At 31.9% G+C, this 24,519-nt stretch overlaps 1 protein-coding gene across 10 annotated transcripts in view; it reads left to right on the top strand.

The window, feature by feature from the left end:
- The window catches only part of LOC139487806 (cilia- and flagella-associated protein 337-like), a 70,543-nt gene that overhangs the window by 16,955 nt on the left and 29,069 nt on the right, over window positions 1–24,519 (top strand). For 6 of the 10 annotated variants that reach the window (XR_011655877.1, XM_071272921.1, XM_071272919.1 and 3 more), the window contains one exon: window positions 9,636–9,697. Coding sequence is in view for 8 of the 10 variants with exons in the window: in XM_071272921.1 (XP_071129022.1) it covers window positions 9,636–9,697 (62 nt within the window). In the remaining 2 variants the exon portion in view is untranslated. Of the gene's footprint in view, window positions 1–9,635; window positions 9,698–14,739; window positions 15,551–24,519 lie in introns of those variants that run through there. The other 4 variants (XM_071272917.1, XM_071272925.1, XM_071272916.1 and 1 more) reach the window with 3 other exon arrangements.

Below are 24,519 nucleotides of genomic sequence, written 5' to 3'. Positions count from 1 at the left end.
GTGTTGGCTAACTTCTTTTGAAAACTTTATATTTTGGAAGATAAAAGACCTAGATCCTTCATACTTTGTATATAAATGCCTTATTTTATGAAGTTTCTGACCGTAATATGTCCATTGTTCTTGACCTCATTTCCATGGTTCAGTGACTACTTGAACAAAAGTTAAGATTTTAAGTATTCTTAATTTCTCTCTTATTATGAGTAATATGATAACTATATTTGGTATGTGCATACCTTGCAAGGTCCCCATGCCTGTCAGACAGTTTTCACTTGACCTCGACCTCAATGCATGGATCAGTGAACAAGGTTAGGTTTTCGTGGTCAAGTCCATATCTGAGATACTATAAGCAATAGGTCTAATAAATTTTGTATATGGAATGATTTTAAGGTGTACATATCTAACTGGCAAGTTTAGGTACTTATATGTTATATAAGTTATGTTTATACATAATTTGATTTTAATTACTCAGTAGTCATTATTTTAGGATTTTCCCAGGATGTGTATTTTCTTTGCTGTTGAGATGAAACAGATTTATTATCATATGTCAATCAGTTAGATATGAAGTTTATCACATGTTCTTAGCAGGAGGTCTAATTTCATCAGTTCCAATACAAATATACATGTCTTGTTAATTAGTGACCACTTGTGGCATTTGGCTTCCTTTGTCCTTTGTTTCTTGATACATTAATCTGGGTGCAGTTTTAACTCCTCCCACTTAGGAGTATCCCATTAAGAAGTTGTGTATTAAAAACCTGTGTATGCTGCCTTGAGTATTCATTTATCTAAATGCAGATTAAGCAGTTATAGAATAATCTTGGCTAATAGTGCTAATAGTGTTTTAGCTAAAAACTTGCCTCCCACCGACCCCTCCTTTCACCTTCAATATTGCCATGACAGGGGAAGCAATCTCAGCATTATGTTTATTGATTTCATTTATGAAATTTTATCACTGGTTGTTTCAAAAATTTCACTCATCCCCCAAGAATTTCTGGGGATAAACTGTCAAATTTCATACAAATTCATTCCAACACCAATTCAACATCAACACTACTAGGCTTCCTCATAGCCTCCTTACAGGCTTCCTCATTGTCTCATTATAGGCTTCCTCATAGCCTCATAGGCATGATAGCCTCTAGGAATGATAGCCTCATAGGCTTCCTGATAGCCTCATGCATTTATTTTGAACCATCGTTCCAATTGGATTGGTGTGATGTCAAGCCAGGGGTCTATACTTTGCTACTTTTCAGTATGCACATAGCTAGGCTCTTGGTTTAGGCATGGAGCAAAAAATTAAATTTTTTAGCTGAGTAGTTTCCCCAAGGGCCAAATTATAATCGTGATGTATATATATAAAATAAAAGTTGCAATTAAATTATGATTTATGTTTAATTCAAACATGGATACCAATGGCATTGCTACACAGTATTTCCCAGGAGTTTATTTACAAGATAGGTGATAGCAGGAAAAATTAGGTTGATAATAATGTGAGCACTAAATCCTTAATTTTACATATCATGAGTTCAAACAGTGTGTTCTGAAAGAAATCAGGGGTAATTAAATTATTTAAATTACTATGAAATTAATATGAACTCATTATGTGTGACTTTGAGGATTTTGTTCACTGACACATATTTAGCAAAATTAAAATATAGGGCCAAAAGTTAGATCAGGATGGTTTAATTGTCAGGTCAAAGAATTTGCAAGAAGATATGAGGTTGGATGTTTGCTCAGGTGTTAACACACATTTCCCTATTACATAACAGATTACCACAGAAAAGATACAGTATAAACAAAAGACAATTAAAATAAGATTAGAACAGCATCACATCAAACAGAAATAAATTTACCCTAAAAAATATTTACAAAGAATCAGAACACATTGCAAACATGGAACAAATGACAATTAAACATATTCAGGATCATTTCTGAGAATTTTGTATAAATTTGTATTTTGGTATGTTTTTCTAATTTTGTATGCAGTAGGTCAACTATATTTGGTGTATGAAAATATTTTATAATTTACATGTCAGTGTGGCATGTTTCATTTGACCATGACCTTATTTTTTACACTTCATTGCTCAATTTTAAATTTTCTTGGTTAAGTTTGTTTCTTTCGAAATTATATGGTAGTAAAGCTTATATTTAGGACTACCAACATCAAATCAATGGTAAATAAAGAAGGCTAGACATTTCAGTGTGTGCACTGTTGTTTAATTTACAAAATTGTGTGTAGACATTTTTAGCTCACCTGTCCCGAAGGGACAAGTGAGCTTATGCCATCACTTGGCGTCCGTCGTCGTCCGTCGTCTGTCGTCGTCTGTCGTTGTCTGTCGTCGTCTGTCGTCGTCGTAAACTATTTCAAGAATCTTCTCCTCTGAAACTACTGGGCCAAATACTTCCAAACTTTAATTGAATGTTCCTTAGGGTATCTAGTTTGTAAATTGTATCCGAAGTTATGATCTATCAACAAACATGGTCGCCATTGCTAAAAATAGAACATAGGGGTCAAATGCAGTTTTTGGCTTATAACTCAAAAACCAAAGCATTTAGAGCAAATCTGACATGGGGTAATATTGTTTATCAGGTCAAGATCTATCTGCCCTGAAATTTTCAGATGAATCAGACAACCTGTTGTTGGGTTGCTGCCCCTGAATTGGTAATTTTAAGGAAATTTTGCTGTTTTTGGTTATTATCTTGAATATTATTATAGATAGAGATAAACTGTAAACAGCAATAATGTTCAGCAAAGTAAGATTTACAAATAAGTCAACATGACGGAAATGGTCAGTTGACCCCTTTAGGAGTTATTGCCCTTTATAGTCAATTTTTAACAATTTTTCGTAAATCTTAGTAATCTTTTACAAAAATCTTCTCCTCTGAAACTACTGGGCCAAATACTTCCAAACTTTAACTGAATGTTCCTTAGGGTATCTAGTTTGTAAATTGTATCCGAAGTTATGATCTATCAACAAACATGGTCGCCATTGCTAAAAATAGAACATAGGGGTCAAATGCAGTTTTTGGCTTATAACTCAAAAACCAAAGCATTTAGAGCAAATCTAACGTGGGTAATATTGTTTATCAGGTCAAGATCTATCTGCCCTGAAATTTTCAGATGAATCAGACAACCTGTTGTTGGGTTGCTGCCCCTGAATTAATAATTTTAAGGAAATTTTGCTGTTTTTGTTTATTATCTTGAATATAATTATAGATAGAAATAAACTGTAAACAGCAATAATGTTCAGCAAAGTAAGATCTTCAATTAAGTCAATTTGACCAAAATTGTCAATTGACCCCTTAAGGAGTTATTGCCCTTTAAAGACTTGATCACAATTTGTTCATCATGTTGACTTACTTTAAAAAATCTTCTCCTTTGAAACTGCTGTATCAATTTCAGCCAAACTTAGGCTAAATGAGTTTCAGAGTATCTAGTATAAATTTTATATTTTATTTCCTTGTATGTCAAGAAACATAGCTCCTATGGCTAAAATAGAACATAGGAGAAAATGATTATTTTTTTTGGCTTTTGAAGAAAATAGGACGATCCAAAAAACATTTAAATAAATTGAAAAGCCAAAATAATCATTGATGAGAGATTTAACCAAAAGAATTAAGGTGAGCGATTCAGGCTCTTGAGAGCCTCTTGTTACAAATAATCTTTCAATTTTCGTAAAAATAACCATTATGGTCTCCAAACTTTTAAGTTGTATCTCTTATCCAAGTCACTTTCAGGTCTTATTGGTTGACAAAGACAATTTTTCTTATCCTGAATATGCATGACATATTGACCACTGACACTGTGTTCAGCAACCATCATTTAAACAATCTAAATAATTGTCCAAGTCTTGTTTAGTGACCTCCTTTGAAATAAGTCCCTTTGATATTTTAGTAATGTTAAGATTTATATAATTTTGGAAACCAAGTAATATTTGTTCTTTTAAAATTATCAGAATAAGTGTCTAAATTATGAACAATTTCTTAAATGTTTCTTTTGTCTAATCCTTTTGATTTCACACAACATATTGACTTATGACAAAACCAAAGCAAAGTTAGATGAAAAGACATTGAGCCTACTAGTTTTTTAAATTTCAATTATCAAAGTTTGAATTAATAAGATATAGTAAAAAACAATGTATTGATAGATATTAAATTAACATTTAAGAGTTGACCTTTATAAAGTTTTATGGGTAAGCTGGGTTACTTAAAAATAATGGTTTGAAAAATTAATGTAAAGAGTTTTTGACCAGTATACTTGAAATCTGATGAATATTTAAGCTGCAATATACTGGTACATGTATCATGTGGATTATTTGATTTTTTTTGTTAGCAAATGTGCCATATAAATGGTGGTTTGAAACAGTAATTAACCATTTGATAAATTTGGGAACTTATACTAAGTTTGGTAAACTAGATCTTTTAAAAGCTAGAGAACTGCTTAAACGTAATGATTAACTATAATTAAAGAAAAATGATAAAAAAACCAATAGAGTTAAAAGTAATCCTTTTCCTGCAGTATATTCCCTATTGGATTAAATGCATTAGTGTAAATAGTACACGTCAAGTTTTCACTGGACATATTTCAATAATTAAATTAAAGACATATATGTTTAAAGATGAACTACTAAAAAAGATATTTCATTTACTGGTAATTCTAGTTTAGTTTAAACATATTTATTTATAGTGGATTGAGAAAGAAGTTTTGCAACTTATATTAATCCCTTTCCACTTTGCGGGTGCGAGTGCTGCCTTGTAGTGGCATTAGCCTGCTCTTTTTTGAAATCTACAAGGATGTCTTTAACGTGCAAGAGATATGGCTCTCTCTTAACACGGGTCAGCCATTTATCGACATAATACTAGTGACATTGTAAAGATAGTAGCTTCAGTTGATAAAAAATTGAAGCACAGAAAAGTTTTTTTTTCTAGAATGTACATGGGTAGAATCATAGGAGGTCATTTTAATTTATATCATGCTACGACATTGTATAAATAACATTGCTTGTTTCTCATATGTTGCTACGTAATGAAGAAGCAGGATAACACTTTCTGTTTTGGCTTCCAAGCATTTAAAAAGTTTATCTCGTAGAGGGGGGAATAAACAACCTGATTTATTATGTAATAGAAGTCCTCATATCATATGATAGGAAAGCTATTAGTTTGGTAATAACTCGGTATACGACTTTTCAATCCTCGTCAAGTAGCATTTGATGACGGATATTAAACACTTGGTATTGTTGTAAATCTTTTGAAAATCATTTGAAGTAACTTCTATTCCTCTTCAAACATTCATCACACACCAAATAAAGTCAATACTTAATGGAAAAATAGATAAATTTACGAAAATTTATGCAGTTAGATTGCAGATTGATATGAAAATCATTGATTTATCAAAATGTTTAAGGTCTACAGCAGTTCAAACATTGGTGCACACATATTAATTTGTTGGTATTAAGACATTTCCATACTGATTTTATTTTGTCAGATATCACCCTTTTTAGGAGAGTATGTCATTAAGTCTCTGTTGGATGGTTCTCTCATTGACATACATACCAAATGATAATATCATGGGAATTGGTAATATATCTAGAACCAATTCCGTTAACATTTTGGATATAGTTTCTAAAACTGTTCGTAAAAAACGTTCTCACGGTCGTAGAACAAATCGCAATCAAAGAAAATTTCGGGCAAATCATACCAATATTTCGGACCTAATTTCTATTTCAAAAAACAACGGCAGACATTATTTGTTAACAAAACTCTGTTCGTTACCGGTTAATAAGTTAAATAAAATTTTGGAGGATTGCAACACAATTTCATATAGCAGTCCTAAGTATGAAATTGTTCAAATTATTATGGCATATTGTTATTCTAAATTATTTCCCAAAATTGATCGCCCTGAAGATCATAAAAAACAATTTATTAAAATTAAGTATGTCAATAAAGGCTTTGATTTTGTAAATATTGCCGGTATATTTAACGACCATTCTGTTAAAGAACAAATTCCTGGATATTTCGACAATACTGAGCTACCTCTTATTTGTTATATTTACAAGAAATCTACCCGGAAATTTGTGTTTAATTATAGTCAATTGTGTAAAGATGTTAATATCAGTGAAAATACACCTACTTCATGTAATTGCAGTAATTCCGAATATATTTATGGACCCATTTCCCATGTTATAACAGGAGATCTTAACATCGTTCAAGACCGAGAGTTAAAATCATTCCTCAGTAAAGGACCTAAATATCGTCCCCCGTCAATTATTAATTGGAATGAGTGTCGTAATATCATCCACGACTCACTCCATACTTACTGTATGAAATGGATAAAACGGGAAAAAGCTGACAAAAAATCTTTGGACTCTTTTTTTAATTCAGTAATGAAGATAGTTGATGTACGTATTCAACATTTTAAAGAACATTTTACTATAAACAATAACCACAATAAACCTATTTCTCGTATCAAACATAAACTAAAAGAACTAGCCAAGGAATTTGTTTTTGTCCCGGCAGATAAAGCTGCTAATAATATTATTATTGTTTGACGTAAATTTTACATTGAGGTTCTGAAAAAGGAAATCACCAATTCGCCAACATTCCAACTGACTCCATTTTCAGAAAACGAAATCTGTAACAAACATAAACTTTTAGCCACCGCTTTACAAGCAGAGCCAAATACAATGAAAGTCCCAACTATGTATTGGCTTCCGAAGCTACACAAAACCCCTTACAAATATAGATTTATTTCGTCTTCAAGCCATTGTTCAACTACTAAATTGTCTATTTTCTTACCAGCACACTTGGTACAATTAAAAACCTGATAATAAATTGTTCAAATAAGGCCTTCGAAAATAGTGGAATAAATTACTTTTGGAGTGTCAAGAACTCGTTGGAAGTACTTGATAAATTGCATGCTTATATTGGTGATTTTGAATCTGTTCAAAGTTTTGATTTTTCTACCCTGTATACCACATTGCCTCACATTCTCATTAAGAAAAAATTCACACACCTAATTAAATGGGCATTCAAAAAATCAGAATGTGAATATATATGTTCAAACTCTTTTAGGTCATTTTTTAGTAGCAATAAACAAAAAAACTATGTTAATTGGACATGCTTTGATACTATATATGCCCTTGAATTTTTACTAGATAACATTTTTGTTCGCTTTGGAGATTCCGTATATCGTCAGATTAACGGAATTCCAATGGGGACTAACTGTGCACCACTTATTGCGGACCTGTTTTTGTATTGTTATGAGTGACAATTTATGACAAAAATAAGCAAAGACCCATCGAAACAACATCTGATAAACAAATTTAATAATACTTTTAGATATTTGGATGATATTTTGGCTCTCAATAATGACGACTTCAGTATGTATATTAATGAAATTTATCCTGTTGAACTTACTTTAAATAAAGCTAATACTAACAATGACCACTGCCCTTTTCTCGATCTTGATATCTATATTACTAATGGAAAGCTGAATACTAAAATTTATGATAAAAGGGATGATTTTTCATTTCCTATCGTTAATTATCCGTTTTTAGATGGTGACGTTCCCTTGTCACCATCTTACGGTGTTTATATATCTCAACTTGTACGATTCGCTCGTGTATGTAACAATGTTTTCGATTTTAACGAGAGAAATTTATGTATTACTGAAAAATTATTACACCAGGGTTTTCGATATCACAAACTAGTCAAAACATTTACTAAATTTTATCATCGGTATAAAGACATCATTCGTAAATATAGCTCAACATGCAGACTTCTAATACGTTCAGGTATTTCACATCCAATTTTTTATGGTAATATTCTTTATAAAGCACAAAGGTGTCAGTATTCACCTCAGAAACTTACAAAACCTTTGAATAGACTTATTAAGAAGGGATATAACTACGATACTGTTGTCAAGTCATTAAAGATTGCATATTTTGGCGTTAATATTGAATCACTGATAAGGTCTTTGCATCGGAACTAAACACATTTATTCTAAAAACAGTTGTTGGCATGACACGGGTTATGTTCTTCTCATATATGTTATGATGGTATGATGCTAAACCCCTAACGGGAAGGATTGTGCCTGATGTTCATATGATGAAATCATAATCTTTCAGTCAGTTTAATTGAAGTCTGGAGCTGGCATGTCAGTTAACTGCTAGTAGTCTGTTGTTATTTATGTATTATTGTCATTTTGTTTATTTTCTTTGGTTACATCTTCTGACATCAGACTCGGATTTCTCTTGAACTGAATTTTAATGTGCGTATTGTTATGCGTTTACTTTACTACATTGGTTAGAGGTATAGGGGGAGGGTTGAGATCTCACAAACATGTTTAACCCCGCCGCATTTTTGCGCCTGTCCCAAGTCTGGCCTTTGTTAGTCTTGTATTATTTTAATTTTAGTTTCTTGTGTACAATTTGGAAATTAGTATGGCGTTCATTATCACTGGACTAGTATATATTTGTTTAGGGGCCAGCTGAAGGACGCTTCCGGGTGCGGGAATTTCTCGCTACATTGAAGACCTGTTGGTGACCCTCTGCTGTTGTTTTTTATTTGGTCGGGTTGTTGTCTCTTTGACACATTCCCCATTTCCATTCTCAATTTCACATTTTAATTTTGCTGATTATTAACTTAAAAGACCAAACAGCCTATTGTTTATTTGCAATAGCTAACCCAACTTGATTGAGACATAAAAACTCTATGATGTTGTGTCCAGCTTAGCAAAAGCGGCAGATTAGAACATCCCAATTGTTGTATTTCATGGATTTTAATTCAATGTACGCATCAAAATACATTTTGTCTAGTAGAGAACTGGGATTGTCTGTGGCAAATAGCTGGTGAAAAATTAACTAAAAAATGAATACAAAAGAAATCTTCATTACCAATAACCTTGACACTTAAAGCCTTCAACTACAAAGTTAATTTTTTGTATACCGGTATGTATAAATTGGTAACTTTTAACTCAGACTATCACTAAAATTAGGTCAATGAAAAAATGGTTCAAGTAGTTTAGATCTATACTGTATATGAAAATAAGGAGATGTGGTATGATTACCAATAAGACCACCATCCACCATAGTGGAAAAAAGTGGATGTAAGCAATAATAGGCAACCATACAGCCTTCAACAATGAGAACAACCCATACCTTATATTTGGCTATAAAAGTCCAGACATGAAAAAAAATGATACTACTGAATTGAGAAGAATTACTGCCTAATTAATAACAAACAATTTACGAAATACAAATATGATAGACATGAAGCAAAGACAATCACTGAACTACAGGCTCCTGACTTGGGACAGGCAAATAAAGAATGTGGTGAGGTTGAACATGTTTGTGAATGCTCAATCCTCAGTCTGACCTGGGACTATGACTCAGTCATGTAACAGCACAACATAAGAACAATAGTAGTCTTGTTTATTTTATTTTATTGTTTATTTATGCTTATCATTGTCCTTTGCTTAGTTTCTTCTGTTGTCAACCATTATTGAAGTTTTAGCATATTTTTCTGTTACCTATTCTGAATATTGAAGTAAAACTGAAACATAATATTATTTCAGGGTCATTTACCTAAATTGGTAGTATTTTCCCTTCAGTAATATTTATACTGTTTGTTTTATTTAACAGTTACGTCAGGCATCAGAGAACAAAAGAAGACAAAGCTTTGAAAACCCAGAAAACATTGAAAAGTAAGTGGAATTACAAAATGGGCTCTTATGTGTTAACACCAAGGGCTTCAGTATCCAGCATTGTTGGTATGACGTTAAAAAAATTCCTTTTTGGCCAGAATCCAATAATTTTCTAGATCTGCTTAACATAGAAAATGAATATAACTTTCCTTCAGGAAAGTGAAAAAGGCTAAATGTAATTTTTATTCTGAAAATAAACCAACCCCATTTTAAATGCATTTCAAATTAACATGACAAACATATATACCGGTAATCATTTTTGCAAAAGAATCAATTCAAGACACTTTTGTAAGACTTCAAGTTTTGTAAATGAATGTACAGCTTTCCCCAAGAAATCTTTTCTGTACTAAATCTGGACTTTAAACTATAACAAGGTATTTCCATACTGAAAAGAATTTGAAACTAACAAATAAATCATTAATTAAGTTACTCGACCTTTCTTGGCAGAGGTACTTGTTTGGTGCTGTGTTGTGTTGAAAAGTAGGAAGAAAGCTATCTGTTCTTGGAATTTTATTTAATTTGGGTCCTTTTGTAGCTTGCTATGCAGTTAGGGATTTGCTCACTGTTGAAGGCTATACAGTGACATGTAGTTGCTAACTTCTTCCTCATTTGGTCTCTTGCTGAGTGTTGGTCCTATATGTAATCAAACCACATCTTATGAATATTTATAGGTTTTTGCAGTATTTTGAAAGGAACTATTAAATATGGATCAAATTAAGATGTAAAAGTATAATATATTTTCCCTTATCTAACCTTTGATTAAAGAAAATATTGATATATTCCAAAAAATAAATTTATATTACAAGGGGAGCGACTCTATTTAGATATGGGTACAATATGTGTAAAAAATTTGTACATGTATAACCAACATATATTGTAAGGGAAGCAACTCTATTTAGATATAGGTACAGTAGGCTGTTAATATTTATTTAACAAATTTATCGTAAGAAATGCAACTCCATTTAGATATTGGTACAGAAGGTATAAAAAATTCAAAGCACCAAATGTTTGCCCTACAGTCGACAATGCTAATTTTAGAAAATTTACCATATCTAACATACTGACATAAAAATACCAAAAAATCTGTGAAATTGTGCCATTAGCATTAGGAGATTGAAAGTTAAAATGATCCATACAAAGAAAAGAAATATCTATGTTTAGCATTATTTATTCCTGTGCTATAATTTAGTTATCAATTATACCAGCTGTAAAAATTCTGATAATCCTGATAAATGACAAGATTTCCTTTCCCAGTTACATCAACACAAACTCTTTCCTAATAGGTTAGATAATTGAATATTCATAGTACTTCTGTCTCAACTCTTTCCAGCATCATGAAGGCTAAAGTAGGTCTAGTAAAGTTTACTTTCAGACAGACGTAAATGGATGGACAGAATCAAGCAGTTATAAGCCTTGCTTCGCCTTCATTGACGCTGGAAACGGGTCTAGTCACCTCTTGATCCTGTCCATCAATCTTCGTCTGTCTGAAAGTAAATTTTTGTTAAAGTTTTCATAGGCTTCGTTGATGGGGAATGATTTTATATATGGTCTACTGCATGGTAATGTGGAGTTGTACCAAGAAAGCAAGTTTTACATCTGCTCTGTAAGAGCATTGAATATACCTGTTGTTCTTGAATATTCACAGAACCTCCATACCCCTTGTTCTTATACGTTAGAGCATTGAATAATCACATGCATTACACTCATCCTGATTGTTCTCTAATAAGTAAGAACATGTCTAATTATTACTCAAATTAATAAAAAAAATGAATTTGTTTTTGTTTGTTTTTGTTTGTTTTTGTTTGTTTTTATTACTTTCTCCGCCAATAAAAACTGGTCGCCATGAAATAGCCCACAAGTGGAGTTAAATCACCAACAATCAATCAATACTTAAGTTTTTTTTTCTGCAATTTTTACAATGTGTTTGATTAAAAGATGAAAAGCACCCTTTTTATTAGCTTACCTGGCTCGTAGGGCCAAGTGAGCTTTTCTCATCACTTGGTGTCCGGCGTCCAGAGCCTGTCGTCCCTGGTCGTCGCCGTCCGTCATCGTTCACTTTTACAAAAATCTTCTCCTCTGAAACTACTGGGCCAAATTTAACCTTACTTGGCCACAATCATCATTGGGGTATCTAGTTTAAAAAATGTGTCAGATGACCCAGCCAACCATCTAAGACAGCCACCATGGCTAAAAATAGAACATAGGGGTAAAATATAGATTTTAACTGCTAGTAGTCTGTTGTTATTTATGTATTATTGTCATCTTATTTATTTTCTTGTGTTACATCTTTTGACATCGGACTTAGACTTCTCTTGAACTGAATTTTAATGTACGTATTGTTATGCGTTTAATTTTCTACATTGGCTAGATGTAAAGGGGAGGGTTGAGATCTCATAAACATGTTAAACCCCGCCGCAATTTTGCGCCTGTCCCAAGTCAGGAGCCTCTGGCCTTTGTTAGTCTTGTATGATTTTTAATTTTAGTTTCTTGTGTATAATTTGGAGTTTAGTATGACGTCCATTATCACTGTACTAATATACATATTTTTTAGGGGCCAGCTGAAGGACACCTACGTGTGCGGGAATTCTCGCTAAATTGAAGACCCATTGGTGGCCTTCGGCTGTTGTCTGCTTTATGGTCGGGTTGTTTTCGCTTTGACACATTCCCCATTTCCTTTCTCAATTTTATTTGACATATCTCTGAAACCAAAGCATTTAGAGCAAATCTGGCCCGTGTAAAATTGTTTAAGGTCAAGATCTATCTGCCCTGAAATTTTCAGATGAATCGGACAACCCGTTGTTGGATTGCCTCCCCTGAATAAGTAATTTTAAGGAAATTTTGCCGTTTTTGGTTATTATCTTGAATAATATTATAGATAGAGATAAACTGTAAACAGCAATAATGTACAGCAAAGTAAAACCTACAAATAAGTCAACATAATCAAAATGGTCAATTGACCTCTTAAGGAGTTATTGCCCCTTATAGTCAATTTTTAACAATTTTCATAAATTTTGTAAATTTTGTAAATTTTAACAAACGATTTTAACGACTGGGATAGATTTATAGGTTCATTAGATAGAGATAATTGTAAGCAGCAAGAATGATCAGTAAAGTAATATCTACAAACACTTCACCATCACCAAAACACAATTTTGTCATGAATCCATCTGTGTCCTTTGTTTATGATATGCGCATAGACGAAGGTGAGCTACACAGGCTCTAAAAGAGCCTCTAGTTTTGACATTTTTTACATAAATTAATCATTAGTTGTACATGTTGATTGAAAATAAATAGAACGTCTGAGCATGTTTCATGATAAGACAGACTTACCTTACCCTATTTGATATTTAAATTTTTCTCTTAGAAATATTAGACTTTATTTAAATTTAGAAAGGCAATTTTGGGTAGTTTTTTTATCAAAATCTTTCAATCGGTATAATGCTACTCTCTTATAGATTTTAAAATTTTCAGGTTTATTATAGAGTTATTGGACTCGAAAGTTTAAGTTAAAGTGGTGGGCGTAATATGTTCTCACTAGATACAGTAGTAAACTGACAGATTTTAGATTCGCAGGATCAAATGGACTTGAATCAATCAAAAATCTGTTGAGTTTATATTTTTATCTTATAATTATTCTTTTGAAACAGTTTTGAATATTCTTGCAAAGGGAAACTTGAGTAAAGTATTGTTACTCAGTGTTATGAAAAATCTCTGTAATTTATTTTTTCTATGTGATAGTGTGAATAAGCTATAGACACTAAGAATATTTAGCCTTAAAAGTAATTCACCTATCCTGTCAAGCTTTAAATATTTTCCTTAGATTTTGTTACTAAAAACAAAAGCTACAAATTAGGAAATATTTAATAAAATTGTCATATCTTTAACAAACATTTCAATTAGAATTAACTTTTAAAGCTGTGTTTATTAAATAAAAAGTAAAAATGTTAAGAATAAGTGCTTTTAGCAACACGACCTAGCGACACACGTTGAGTAAACCTGTCTGTTTTAGATGTAGGGATTTAGATAACATAACACTATCATCTTCAATGTTTAAGTTTGGTAGAAAAGATTGATCCTAATGGCTTCCAAATAAGCTGACTTTAAGAATTTATGGCCCATGTTGTCAATATAGAGATAAGTTTGTAGTCTTATTAATTTCTTGTGAATTTTTGTAGGGATTTTAATTTGTTTGATATTGTCTTTTGGGACTTTGTATCTATCATGGTAAAATCAAGTTTATGACTATATTTTGCATATTTGTTAGGATATTTTGAAAAGCATGATTCACTAAAGGTTCTGTTGATTTTTTTACTGGTTGTTGTTTTGAATTTACTGTTTATATGTGGTCATTAATTTTAACACAGAAACCTGGGATGTATAGCAACACTAAATGATCTATATACTGAATGAAAAATGAAAGTTGGAAAATAAAACATTGTGAGATCTATTAAACAAAATACAGGAAAAATAGTAAGAGGAAAATATAAGTATGTAATTATGAGATTTACTACATGGCATTAACCAAATCTGTAGAAATGTGTTCTTGTGAGATTTATTGTAAAACGAAATCTGTAGAAATGGAGAGAACAAAAAGCAGTACAGCATTGTGAGATAAACTGATGTTAGCTAATTCTGGAGATATAATTAAATCTGTAGAGAGAAAATTACACAGTATTTAATTGTGAGATTTACTTTGACATAAACTGTTTCTATGGTAATTGAAAAAAAATGTAAGCATTATTACATTGATAATATATTTTGGGACTTTAAATGAATCTTCAAATACAATATATATTTTCTAGTTGAGTTTTAAATAAATTGAAGACTCTTATGATAAAATTTCCAATTGTAAATTGAATAAGTAGGAAAAAAATAAAAATTATGAAGAGAAATTTAAAATACTTTTGACTGCAAGAAATTTAAAATTCTTATTCATTTAAATTCTTTAAGTAGTTTTGTTTAATTTTGTATTTATCCAATATTACAAGAGATTTTTTTACTTGCCATTGTGCTAGATGTGAAATACAACAAATAAATACAATACCAGTGTAGCAAGCCGTTCCTAATTATTGACATGTTTGAATGCAAGGAGGTGTAATCATTTTATTTTTATTGTAAACTTCATTGTAAGAACTGAAGACCTGCGAACAACTTGTAATAAACCACCATCATCATTTAAATTTATTTGTAACTTGAGAATTTTGTTCAAAATTTAGTTACCAGTGAATGAAGTCACATAGAGACTTAATTTTAAAAGTTTTCCGACTGATTACAGGGTTTTTGTAATGGTTGTTCACATGATATGTAATTCATAAAAACATTAACAGTTACTTTTTCTCATGCATATATATACAAGTAATTAATGTGTACATTTTTATGATACATATTTATGGAAATAATACTATATTCTTGAACAAGTTGAAAAATCAACAGTTTGGACCAAATTTTAGTTTGCAATTGTAGAATTTGGGAAGTATTCATGAATGAAAAATTCATTCATAAAATTCTAAAAGAAAATTTTGAAATGGAAAGACGATATTCAGAATCTACTGGGAAAAGTTTGTCAAAACTCAGAACTTCATTACCAAATACATTGCAAAATGTGTCCAGAAAACTTTCGTCACAGCTTAGTACCAAGGATTTAAGCCACAAAAGTATTCTGAAATTCAAAGGCAAACAAAGAGCCAAAACAGCTCCACATGTTTCATCGCTCAGTGTTGTAGAAAGTGATAGTAGTTCTGACGAGGATTCCAATTTCGTTATGATTACCTCTTTGCCGTTTCATAAATTGATGGCACAAAGACAAAACCGCCAATTAAGGGGAGATTACTCCTCTGATTCTGATGATGACTGGTAAGATTATTTTTAATTATCATTCTGGTAACCTGGTTCATATGTAAGAATTAGTTTATCTTCTGTTTAAAATTTCCTGTGAACTAGAATTTCTTAAAAGTAAAGTCTTTGCTTAATTTGTTGAAATAGTATCAGATTGTTATATAAATCATGGCAAATTCTAAAAGCATGTTATTTTTTTTACTCTTTTGCACTATATTATAGTAACTGAAATAAATGCATGTCATTAGCAACTGAAAAAACCCCAACAAAATTGATATACTGAAACCTTAGTGACTAATTGATATTATTAATGAAGATAATATTCAAATACTTTTTTGAAATGAAGACTTGAACAAATTTCTGCCACTAGGAGACTTCTGTTATTTTTTTCTAGATATCTTTTTTTGGAATTTTGTTGACATATAAACTTTTTTCCCCTAAATAAAGACTGAATTACATTGTTAGGATCAAACATGCCCCTAATCATTAACATTACTGTGTAAGTACTTTTAGAAAAAAACATAAGTTTTAACAGGAATATCAAGTTCTCCTTTATTAGATAAATGTCTAATTAATTTTGGTTAATTATACCTTTTTTTTTCTTTGCCCCTTTAACATCCACTATTAGATCCAGCAAATCTACTAATTACAGCACTTGCTAGATTCTTTTCAGTGTTTAAACATTGTGAACAATGGTAGAGGTTATGAACAAATTATTGTCATCACTTGGCAGCTAGATTCTTTTCAGTGTTTAATTATTGTGAACAATGGTAGAGGTTATGAACAAGTTATTGTCATCACTTGGCAGCTAGATTCTTTTCAGTGTTTAATTATTGTGAACAATGGTAGAGGTTATGAACAAGTTATTGTCATCACTTGGCAGCTAGATTCTTTTCAGTGTTTAATTATTGTGAACAATGGTAGAGGTTATGAACAAGTTATTGTCATCACTTGGCAGCTAGATTCTTTTCAGTGTTTAATTATTGTGAACAATGGTAGAGGTTATGAACAAATTATTGTCATCACTTGGCATATATCATCTTCAATACAAAATAACCTGAATTTGAAACAACTTTGAAAAACTAAAAAAAAACCTTTCTGTCAAATTCTGAGGATCCTTATTGCCAACAGACATGTTGTCATTCCAATCACATCTAACTCTATGGGAAGTTAAAAGTGTTGATGAGTCCAAACATTTTCTTTCCAATGGCAATTATTTTTTTTATTTAGAAATTATCACAACCAATCTTAAGAATAGTATAAACAATAGACTTTTCAGACTATTGCCATTTTATTGACAACCAAATAGTTGAGAGAGAGAAAACTTTTAAGTAGTATAAAATTGTAATTTTGACAATAGTTAAGTGCAAATATGATATAAAATCCTGTAATTCAAAATATGGTAGAAATGTATGAAAATACAGCACTTGCTTGGTCTGTCTGATAAAACGGCTGGATTGTGTAGTCTCTAACTTTGTTTTTTTCTAGAATAAAAAAAAACCCTCTGGATAAAGGGTGGATAAGTTCTTGGTAGTCATGTACAATAAAGCCTTGATACACAGATAACCAGTACAAATGTACTTTCATATTCTCAGTTAACCATTATGACCCCTCTTTTTAATTTACCTCTGTCCTTTCATTTGTCCAACCGTTCATTTGTCTGTCCATCGTGATAAGGATGCAGTTTGTTCTGCTATCTCCTACAGTTATGGAGACACAGCTTTAATATTTATAGTAGGATATTCATACCCGTAACTTAGATGTACATGGCCACAGGATTTTATTTTTTTTATTCTATTATGACAGGTAGTATGACTTAATGATTTTTTTTCTAAACTAGCTGCATAAAGAGATGATGGTTTGTCTGGCTATCTCCTTCTACAGTTTTGGAGATACAGCTTTAATATTTTGTAGGATATTCGTACTTGTAATGTAATTAAAATGTGCATGGCCACAGGATTTTGATTTCTTTAAAATGTTCTGAAAATGACAGGTAGTTGGACTTGTTTATATATTTCGAACTAGCTGCATAAAGAGATTATTGATTGTCTGGCTATGTCCTCCTACAGTTTTGGAGATACAGCTTTAGAATTTTGTGGGATTTTCTTACACATAATGGAGGTGAGCAATGGCCACAGGATTTCATATTGTTTTCTTTAAATATTCTGAAAATGACAAGTAGTTGGACTCAATAATTTGTTTGGTCAGACAGGGGCATCATTTGTGTCTTACAGACAGTGTAACAATTTCAAGTTGTATGCCATCATCACTGTTTGTCAAATATGTGGAACTAAACTCATGCATATGGCAGAGCAGAAAGTGGTGACATTGTCCATATCTAGTTATCAGTCTTCACACTTAACCACAAGTCCTACAGCTATGGCTTGTAAAATTGTGTTTAGGCCTATAAAGTTCTTCAAAACAAGCAAACAGAAACTAAATAAAGTTTTCAAAAAATTGAGCTTTCAACTTCAGGGATTGTGGACTCGAAAGTTTATCATGAAGGCTGAGTTATTATTTGTATTTATTCAGTACAAATGTATGTTGATATTTTCAGATAACAAGTACATACATACTCTTTAATATTCACATATAATCAGTATAAATATGGGTTGATATTCTAAGATACATATATACTCTTTGATATTACTTGATCACCATTTATAATGTTTTTTGCAAGCCTTATATATGTATTTTGTTATATCTCCTTAACAACACATCTATCATTGTTCAAACTACATTCATAAATGACGTAAGGACAAAGTAAATGTGGGTTTAAATAGAAAGGTCTATGAACGTTTTGTTATATATTTTTTTTCTGCTGTAAGTGAAATAATTATATAATAATTGACATCTTTTTTGAAGAATTAGTCATTTCATCTTTACTTGGAAATTGATTTTTTTAAACAATTATTTGGGTGGTATTTATTTGAATACTATCAGAGTAGATATTATAATTGATTGTTGTGTTTGATCTGTAAAGATATGTATTGATCACAGATAATTGGTCCTCTCACCTATGACAATGATAGGAATTTTCCATCAGATAGCTCAGATATGAAAATTAATTAGAGTTATCTCCCATGACACCAATGGGAATGCTCATTTTTTGGACAACATTTATCTTTTGTAATTTTCTCTTTAGCTTAACTTCAAATATCCTAGAGCCAGGTTTTCTAATTTGTAAAATAGATAAGATTCTCCCATTGATATCTGGCAAGTTGTCACCAATTTGATTAAACAAAAGTTCTGAAAAAATCTCAATGTGTTAAATCCTTCATACCATATATAAAAATCTAGCACTAAATTCTGTTGCTGCTATGTGATGAAGGCTCATATTTTGAAAGGAAACAGAAGTTATTGAGTGTTTCTCCACCAGAGTTCATCAGTTAATCCGCTTAAAATCCATAATATTTTCTGGAATACCGAAAAAAATCTCAAAAACAATTAAAGCTGTCATAAATAATGCATCAATAATTAATTACATTATAAGCTGTTTTCCAATAATTACAATACTGTAAATATGTGATTGACAGTTGTCAAAGTGTTGACAGATATTGTACATAAACTATTAATTATCTCTATATATAGTGGCAAAGATAAAACACAGACAGTTTTATTCAGCTTTCATAAAAAGACAATATTATAAATATTTAATCCTTTCTTTACAATGTCATATGGTTTTGTATTTTCTTTTCTTAAAAAATAAGTCCTTCTAATTTTATTGAAATCATAAAACCTATTCTGAATTCCTCATCACAAACATATTGGTTTCATATGAAAATTTATAGTAATTTAAATGACTTTTTCTATTCAAATTGTACAGCATGGGTGGATAGACTTTTTAATTTATTTTTATGAATATCTGATGGATTGCATGATAGATTTTAATATAAAATTTATTTAGCCTTTATTATTAAATTTTGTAAGAAGAAATTCTCTTCCAATACATGTCAAATTTAGAGTTATCTTGACGATTTTTACGAAAGTACTAGAACCGATTTAAATCTCTAGTGAGTTGTGATTCTATATCAGTACCACACAAAGATTTACTTAAGAAATGTGAATGTTTTTAATCACTGGTACTGTGTTATGTTACCGCTATGTAAACATGGACTGTATTATAAAAGAAAAAAGAAAAGTATTTATCTTTCATTGACATGTTCTTGTATAATCTTTTCTACCTATTGACCTACGTAACTTTCATGCATTTTGTTTATACAATACAAATATCAACAAATTTCAAGCTGTGATACAAAACTTTAAAATATAATCAAACAGTAAGCTGTATGGAATATCAAATATAATGTAACGTTGTTTGTAATGCTAATTTTGATTGGACATTGTCAAATGTTTGCTTTCCCTGCCAGCGAAGCTGTAGTGACACATGGGGATCACTTCTGTCATTTTCGTTGTCGTTCAGGTTACATTTGATGCTAACTTCTTGAAAACAGCAGGACAGAATTTGATTTAATTTGTACAGAGGCATTAAACTTGAGCACCTGCCATATGCTGATATAAGTGATTTTGGGGGTTAGACATACTAAAACATAGTCTGCCGTTTCTGCCTTTACTATTTAGACGACAGGCAACAAATCTTCTTTGGAAGACTAGCACATTTTGCAGAGTACACACAAAATCATGATTGTTTGCAGATATTTGCTTAATATAAAACTGCAGATTCTGTAGTAAATAGAAAGAGAAAAACTTTATTGTACATTTTGGCTAAAGTGTAATTATACCCCAGGCAACGAAGTTGCGGTGGGTATAATGTTTTTGACCCGTCCGTCTGTCCTTCAGTCCGTCCGTCCATCCGTCCGTCCATCCGTCCGTCCGTCCGTCCGTCAGTCCGTCAGTCCTGTTTCTTGTCATCGCAACTACTCTCAAACCACACAACAGAATTTCACGAAACCTTTTCAGATAATAAGGACATACTATGTAGTTGTGCATATCGACGGGAAATTGCGATTCAATTTTTTTTCTAGGAGTTACGCCCCTTTGAACTTATTTACTTTAATGTACTACTGCAACAGTTTGTCATCGCAACTCCTCTCAAACCACACAACAGAATTCCACGAAACCTTTTCAGATAATAAGGACATACTATGTAGTTGTGCATATCGACAGGAAATTGCGATTCAAATTTTTTTCTAGGAGTTACGCCCCTTTGAACTTATTTACTTTAATGTACTACTGCAACAGTTTGTCATCGCAACTCCTCTCAAACCACACAACAGAATTTCACGAAACCTTTTCAGATAATAAGGACATACTATGTAGTTGTGCATATCGACGGGAAATTGCGATTCAATTTTTTTTCTAGGAGTTACGCCCCTTTGAACTTATTTACTTTAATGTACTACTGCAACAGTTTGTCATCGCAACTCCTCTCAAACCACACAACAGAATTTCACGAAACCTTTTCAGATAATAAGGACATACTATGTAGTTGTGCATATCGACGGGAAATTGCGATACAATTTTTTTCTAGGAGTTACGCCCCTTTGAACTTATTTACTTTAATGTATTTCTGCAACAGTTTGTCATCGCAACTACTCTCAAACCACACAACAGAATTTCACGAAACCTTTTCAGATAATAAGGACATACTATGTAGTTGTGCATATCGTCCGGAAATTGCGATTCAATTTTTTTTTTAGGAGTTACGCCCCTTTGAACTTATTTACTTTAATGTACTACTGCAACAGTTTGTCATCGCAACTCCTCTCAAACCACACAACAGAATTTCATGAAACTTTGTAGATAATAAGGACATACTATGGAGATGTGCATATCAACAGGAAATTACGGTTCAATTTTTTTCTAGGAGTTATGCCCCTTTGAACTTATTTGCTTCAATGTACTTCTGCAACAGTTTGTCATCTCAACTCCTCTGAAAACACACGACAGAATTTCATGAAATTTTGTAGATAATAAGGACATACTATGTATATTGACAGGAAATTATTATTCAATATTTTTTCTTATACTTATTTAATTTCTCCAATGACAATGTGGGGACGTGGGGTATGTGAGCGTGCTCACTAAGGTTCTTTAATTATTTACTGATTCTAGCAAGTCTTTAAAAAAAAACCCAACCCAGTTGTTACTTGAACATAGCAAATTGCAATGTTTGAGTCATATTCTAAAATACTATTGTCAGCAAGATGTTGAGACACAGAAAAGAATATTTTTAATGCAATCTTTGGTTAAGACATAGGTGTATGTATGGTCTTATTAGACCCCTAACATTATTTTTTTTCCCTCTGATGAAAATGTTCTAGAAGTAGATTAAAAATGAAAGAGGACACTGACTATAGAAAAGTTTCTATTTTTTCTTTTGCTTGTCATTTTCAGCAGTTTGTCACTCCCATTTTTAGTCTGCTCCTACACCACTGCATAGTGAAGCATTAAAATATAAGAATATACATGTAAGATATGGTGATACACACAAGAATCCCTCTCTCATCACCAAAGCCAGTAAGACATGGTGATCTACACAAGGATTTTTTTGTCATCACCAAAAAAAGTTGTGAGGAGAAATAAAGAACTGAAGAAGACCATTGGCTGAAACGTCTTGAAAAATTGGTTTATTGATGCAATCACCAAAACACATAAAAAAATGTGAACTACACAAAGAAGTATCTCTCATCACCAAAGCCAAAAAGATATGATAAACAACACAATATTAATCGTTTATCAACAAATCAGTAAGATTAGCAATCTACCCAGGGATTTATTTGGCAACACCCAAACAAGTAAGATATGATGAATTACGCAAGATTTGTTTTATCACCATAGCTAGTAAGATATATTAAATTTGCATGATTTATCTCTGATTACCAAAACCAATAAGACATGGTGAACTGGTGAACTTCACAGGATTTTTCTCTCATCACTTAAACCAGTACCTGAGTAAGATATGGTGAACTCCACAAGATTAATCACCAAAAACTAATAGATATGGTGAGCTTCACAAGATTAATCTTTCATCACCAAAATTAATAATACATGGTGAACTAGTGAACTACACAAGGTGTATCTCCTATCAACAAAAACCAGTAAGATACTGTGAACTAGTGATCTACACAAGAGTTATCTCCCATCTCCTAAACTAGTAAGATATGGTGAACTTCACAAGATTAATCTCTCATCACCAAAACTAGTGATCTACACAAGAGTTATCTCCCATCCCCTAAACTAGTAAGATATGGTGAACTTCACAAGATTAATCTCTCATCACCAAAACTAGTGATCTACACAAGAGTTATCTCCCATCACCTAAACTAGTAAGATGTGGTGAACTTCACAAGATTAATCTCTCATCACCAAAACTAGTGATCTACACAAGAGTTATCTCCCATCACCTAAACTAGTAAGATATGGTGAACTTCACAAGATTAATCTCTCATCACCAAAACTAGTGATCTACACAAGAGTTATCTCCCATCACCAAATCTAGTAAGATATGGTCAACTACACAAGATTTATCTCCCATCACCAAATCTAGTAAGATATGGTGAACTACACAAGATTTATCTCTCATCACCAAAATCATTAAGACATGGTGAACTAGTGATTTTCACAAAATTTAGCTCTGGTCACCCAAACTAGTAAGATATTGTGAACTACATGTATAAAAGATTTATCTCCCATCACCAAAAACTAGTCAGATATAGGGGAGATATGATGAGCTTCACAAGATTAAACTCTCATCACCAAAATTAGAAAAATACATGGTGAACTAGTGATCTTCTCAAGATTCATCTCTCGTCACCAAAACTAGTAAGATATGGTGAACTTCACAAGAAATAAACTGATCACCATACCAATGACAGCATATCTTGATCTACACAATATCAGTAGGTTGTGACAACTGAACTGGTGAACTTCACAGGATTTTTCTCTCATCACTTAAACCAGTACCTGAGTAAGATATGGTGAACTCCACAAGATTAATCACAAAAAACTAATAGATATGGTGAGCTTCACAAGATTAATCTTTCATCACCAAAATTAGTAATACATGGTGAACTAGTGAACTACACAAGGTTTATCTCCTATCAACAAAAACCAGTAAGATACTGTGAACTAGTGATCTACACAAGAGTTATCTCCCATCTCCTAAACTAGCAAGATCTGGTGAACTTCACAAGATTAATCTCTCATCACCAAAACTAGTGATCTACACAAGAGTTATCTCCAATCACCTAAACTAGTAAGATATGGTGAACTTCACAAGATTAATCTCTCATCACCAAAACTAGTGATCTACACAAGAGTTATCTCCCATCACCTAAACTAGTAAGATATGGTGAACTTCACAAGATTAATCTCTCATCACCAAAACTAGTGATCCACACAAGAGTTATCTCCCATCACCTAAACTAGTAAGATTTGGTGAACTTCACAAGATTAATCTCTCATCACCAAAAGTAGTGATCTACACAAGAGTTATATCCCATCACCAAATCTAGTAAGATATGGTGAACTACACAAGATTTATCTCCCATCACCAAATCTAGTAAGATATGGTGAACTACACAAGATTTATCTCTCATCACCAAAATCATTAAGACATGGTGAACTAGTGATTTTCACAAAATTTAGCTCTGGTCACCCAAACTAGTAAGATATTGTGAACTACATGTATAAAAGATTTATCTCCCATCACCAAAATCTAGTCAGATATAGGGGAGATATGGTGAGCTTCACAAGATTAAACTCTCATCACCAAAATTAGAAAAATACATGGGGAACTAGTGATCTTCACAAGATTCATCTCTCTTCACCAAAACTAGTAAGATATGGTGAACTTCACAAGAAATAAACTGATCACCATACCAATGACAGCATATCTTGATCTACACAATATCAGTAGGTTGTGTCAACCGTTGTGAACTTCACCAGAATTTTATTATTATTACCAACTACAATACCATATATGGTGGTAAACACCAGAATTAATCACTTATTGTCAACTGTAA

Source organism: Mytilus edulis, chromosome 9 (genome assembly GCF_963676685.1).
Source record: "Mytilus edulis chromosome 9, xbMytEdul2.2, whole genome shotgun sequence".
NCBI lineage: Eukaryota > Metazoa > Mollusca > Bivalvia > Mytilida > Mytilidae > Mytilus > Mytilus edulis.
This window is presented reverse-complemented; position numbering and strand designations above follow the sequence as displayed.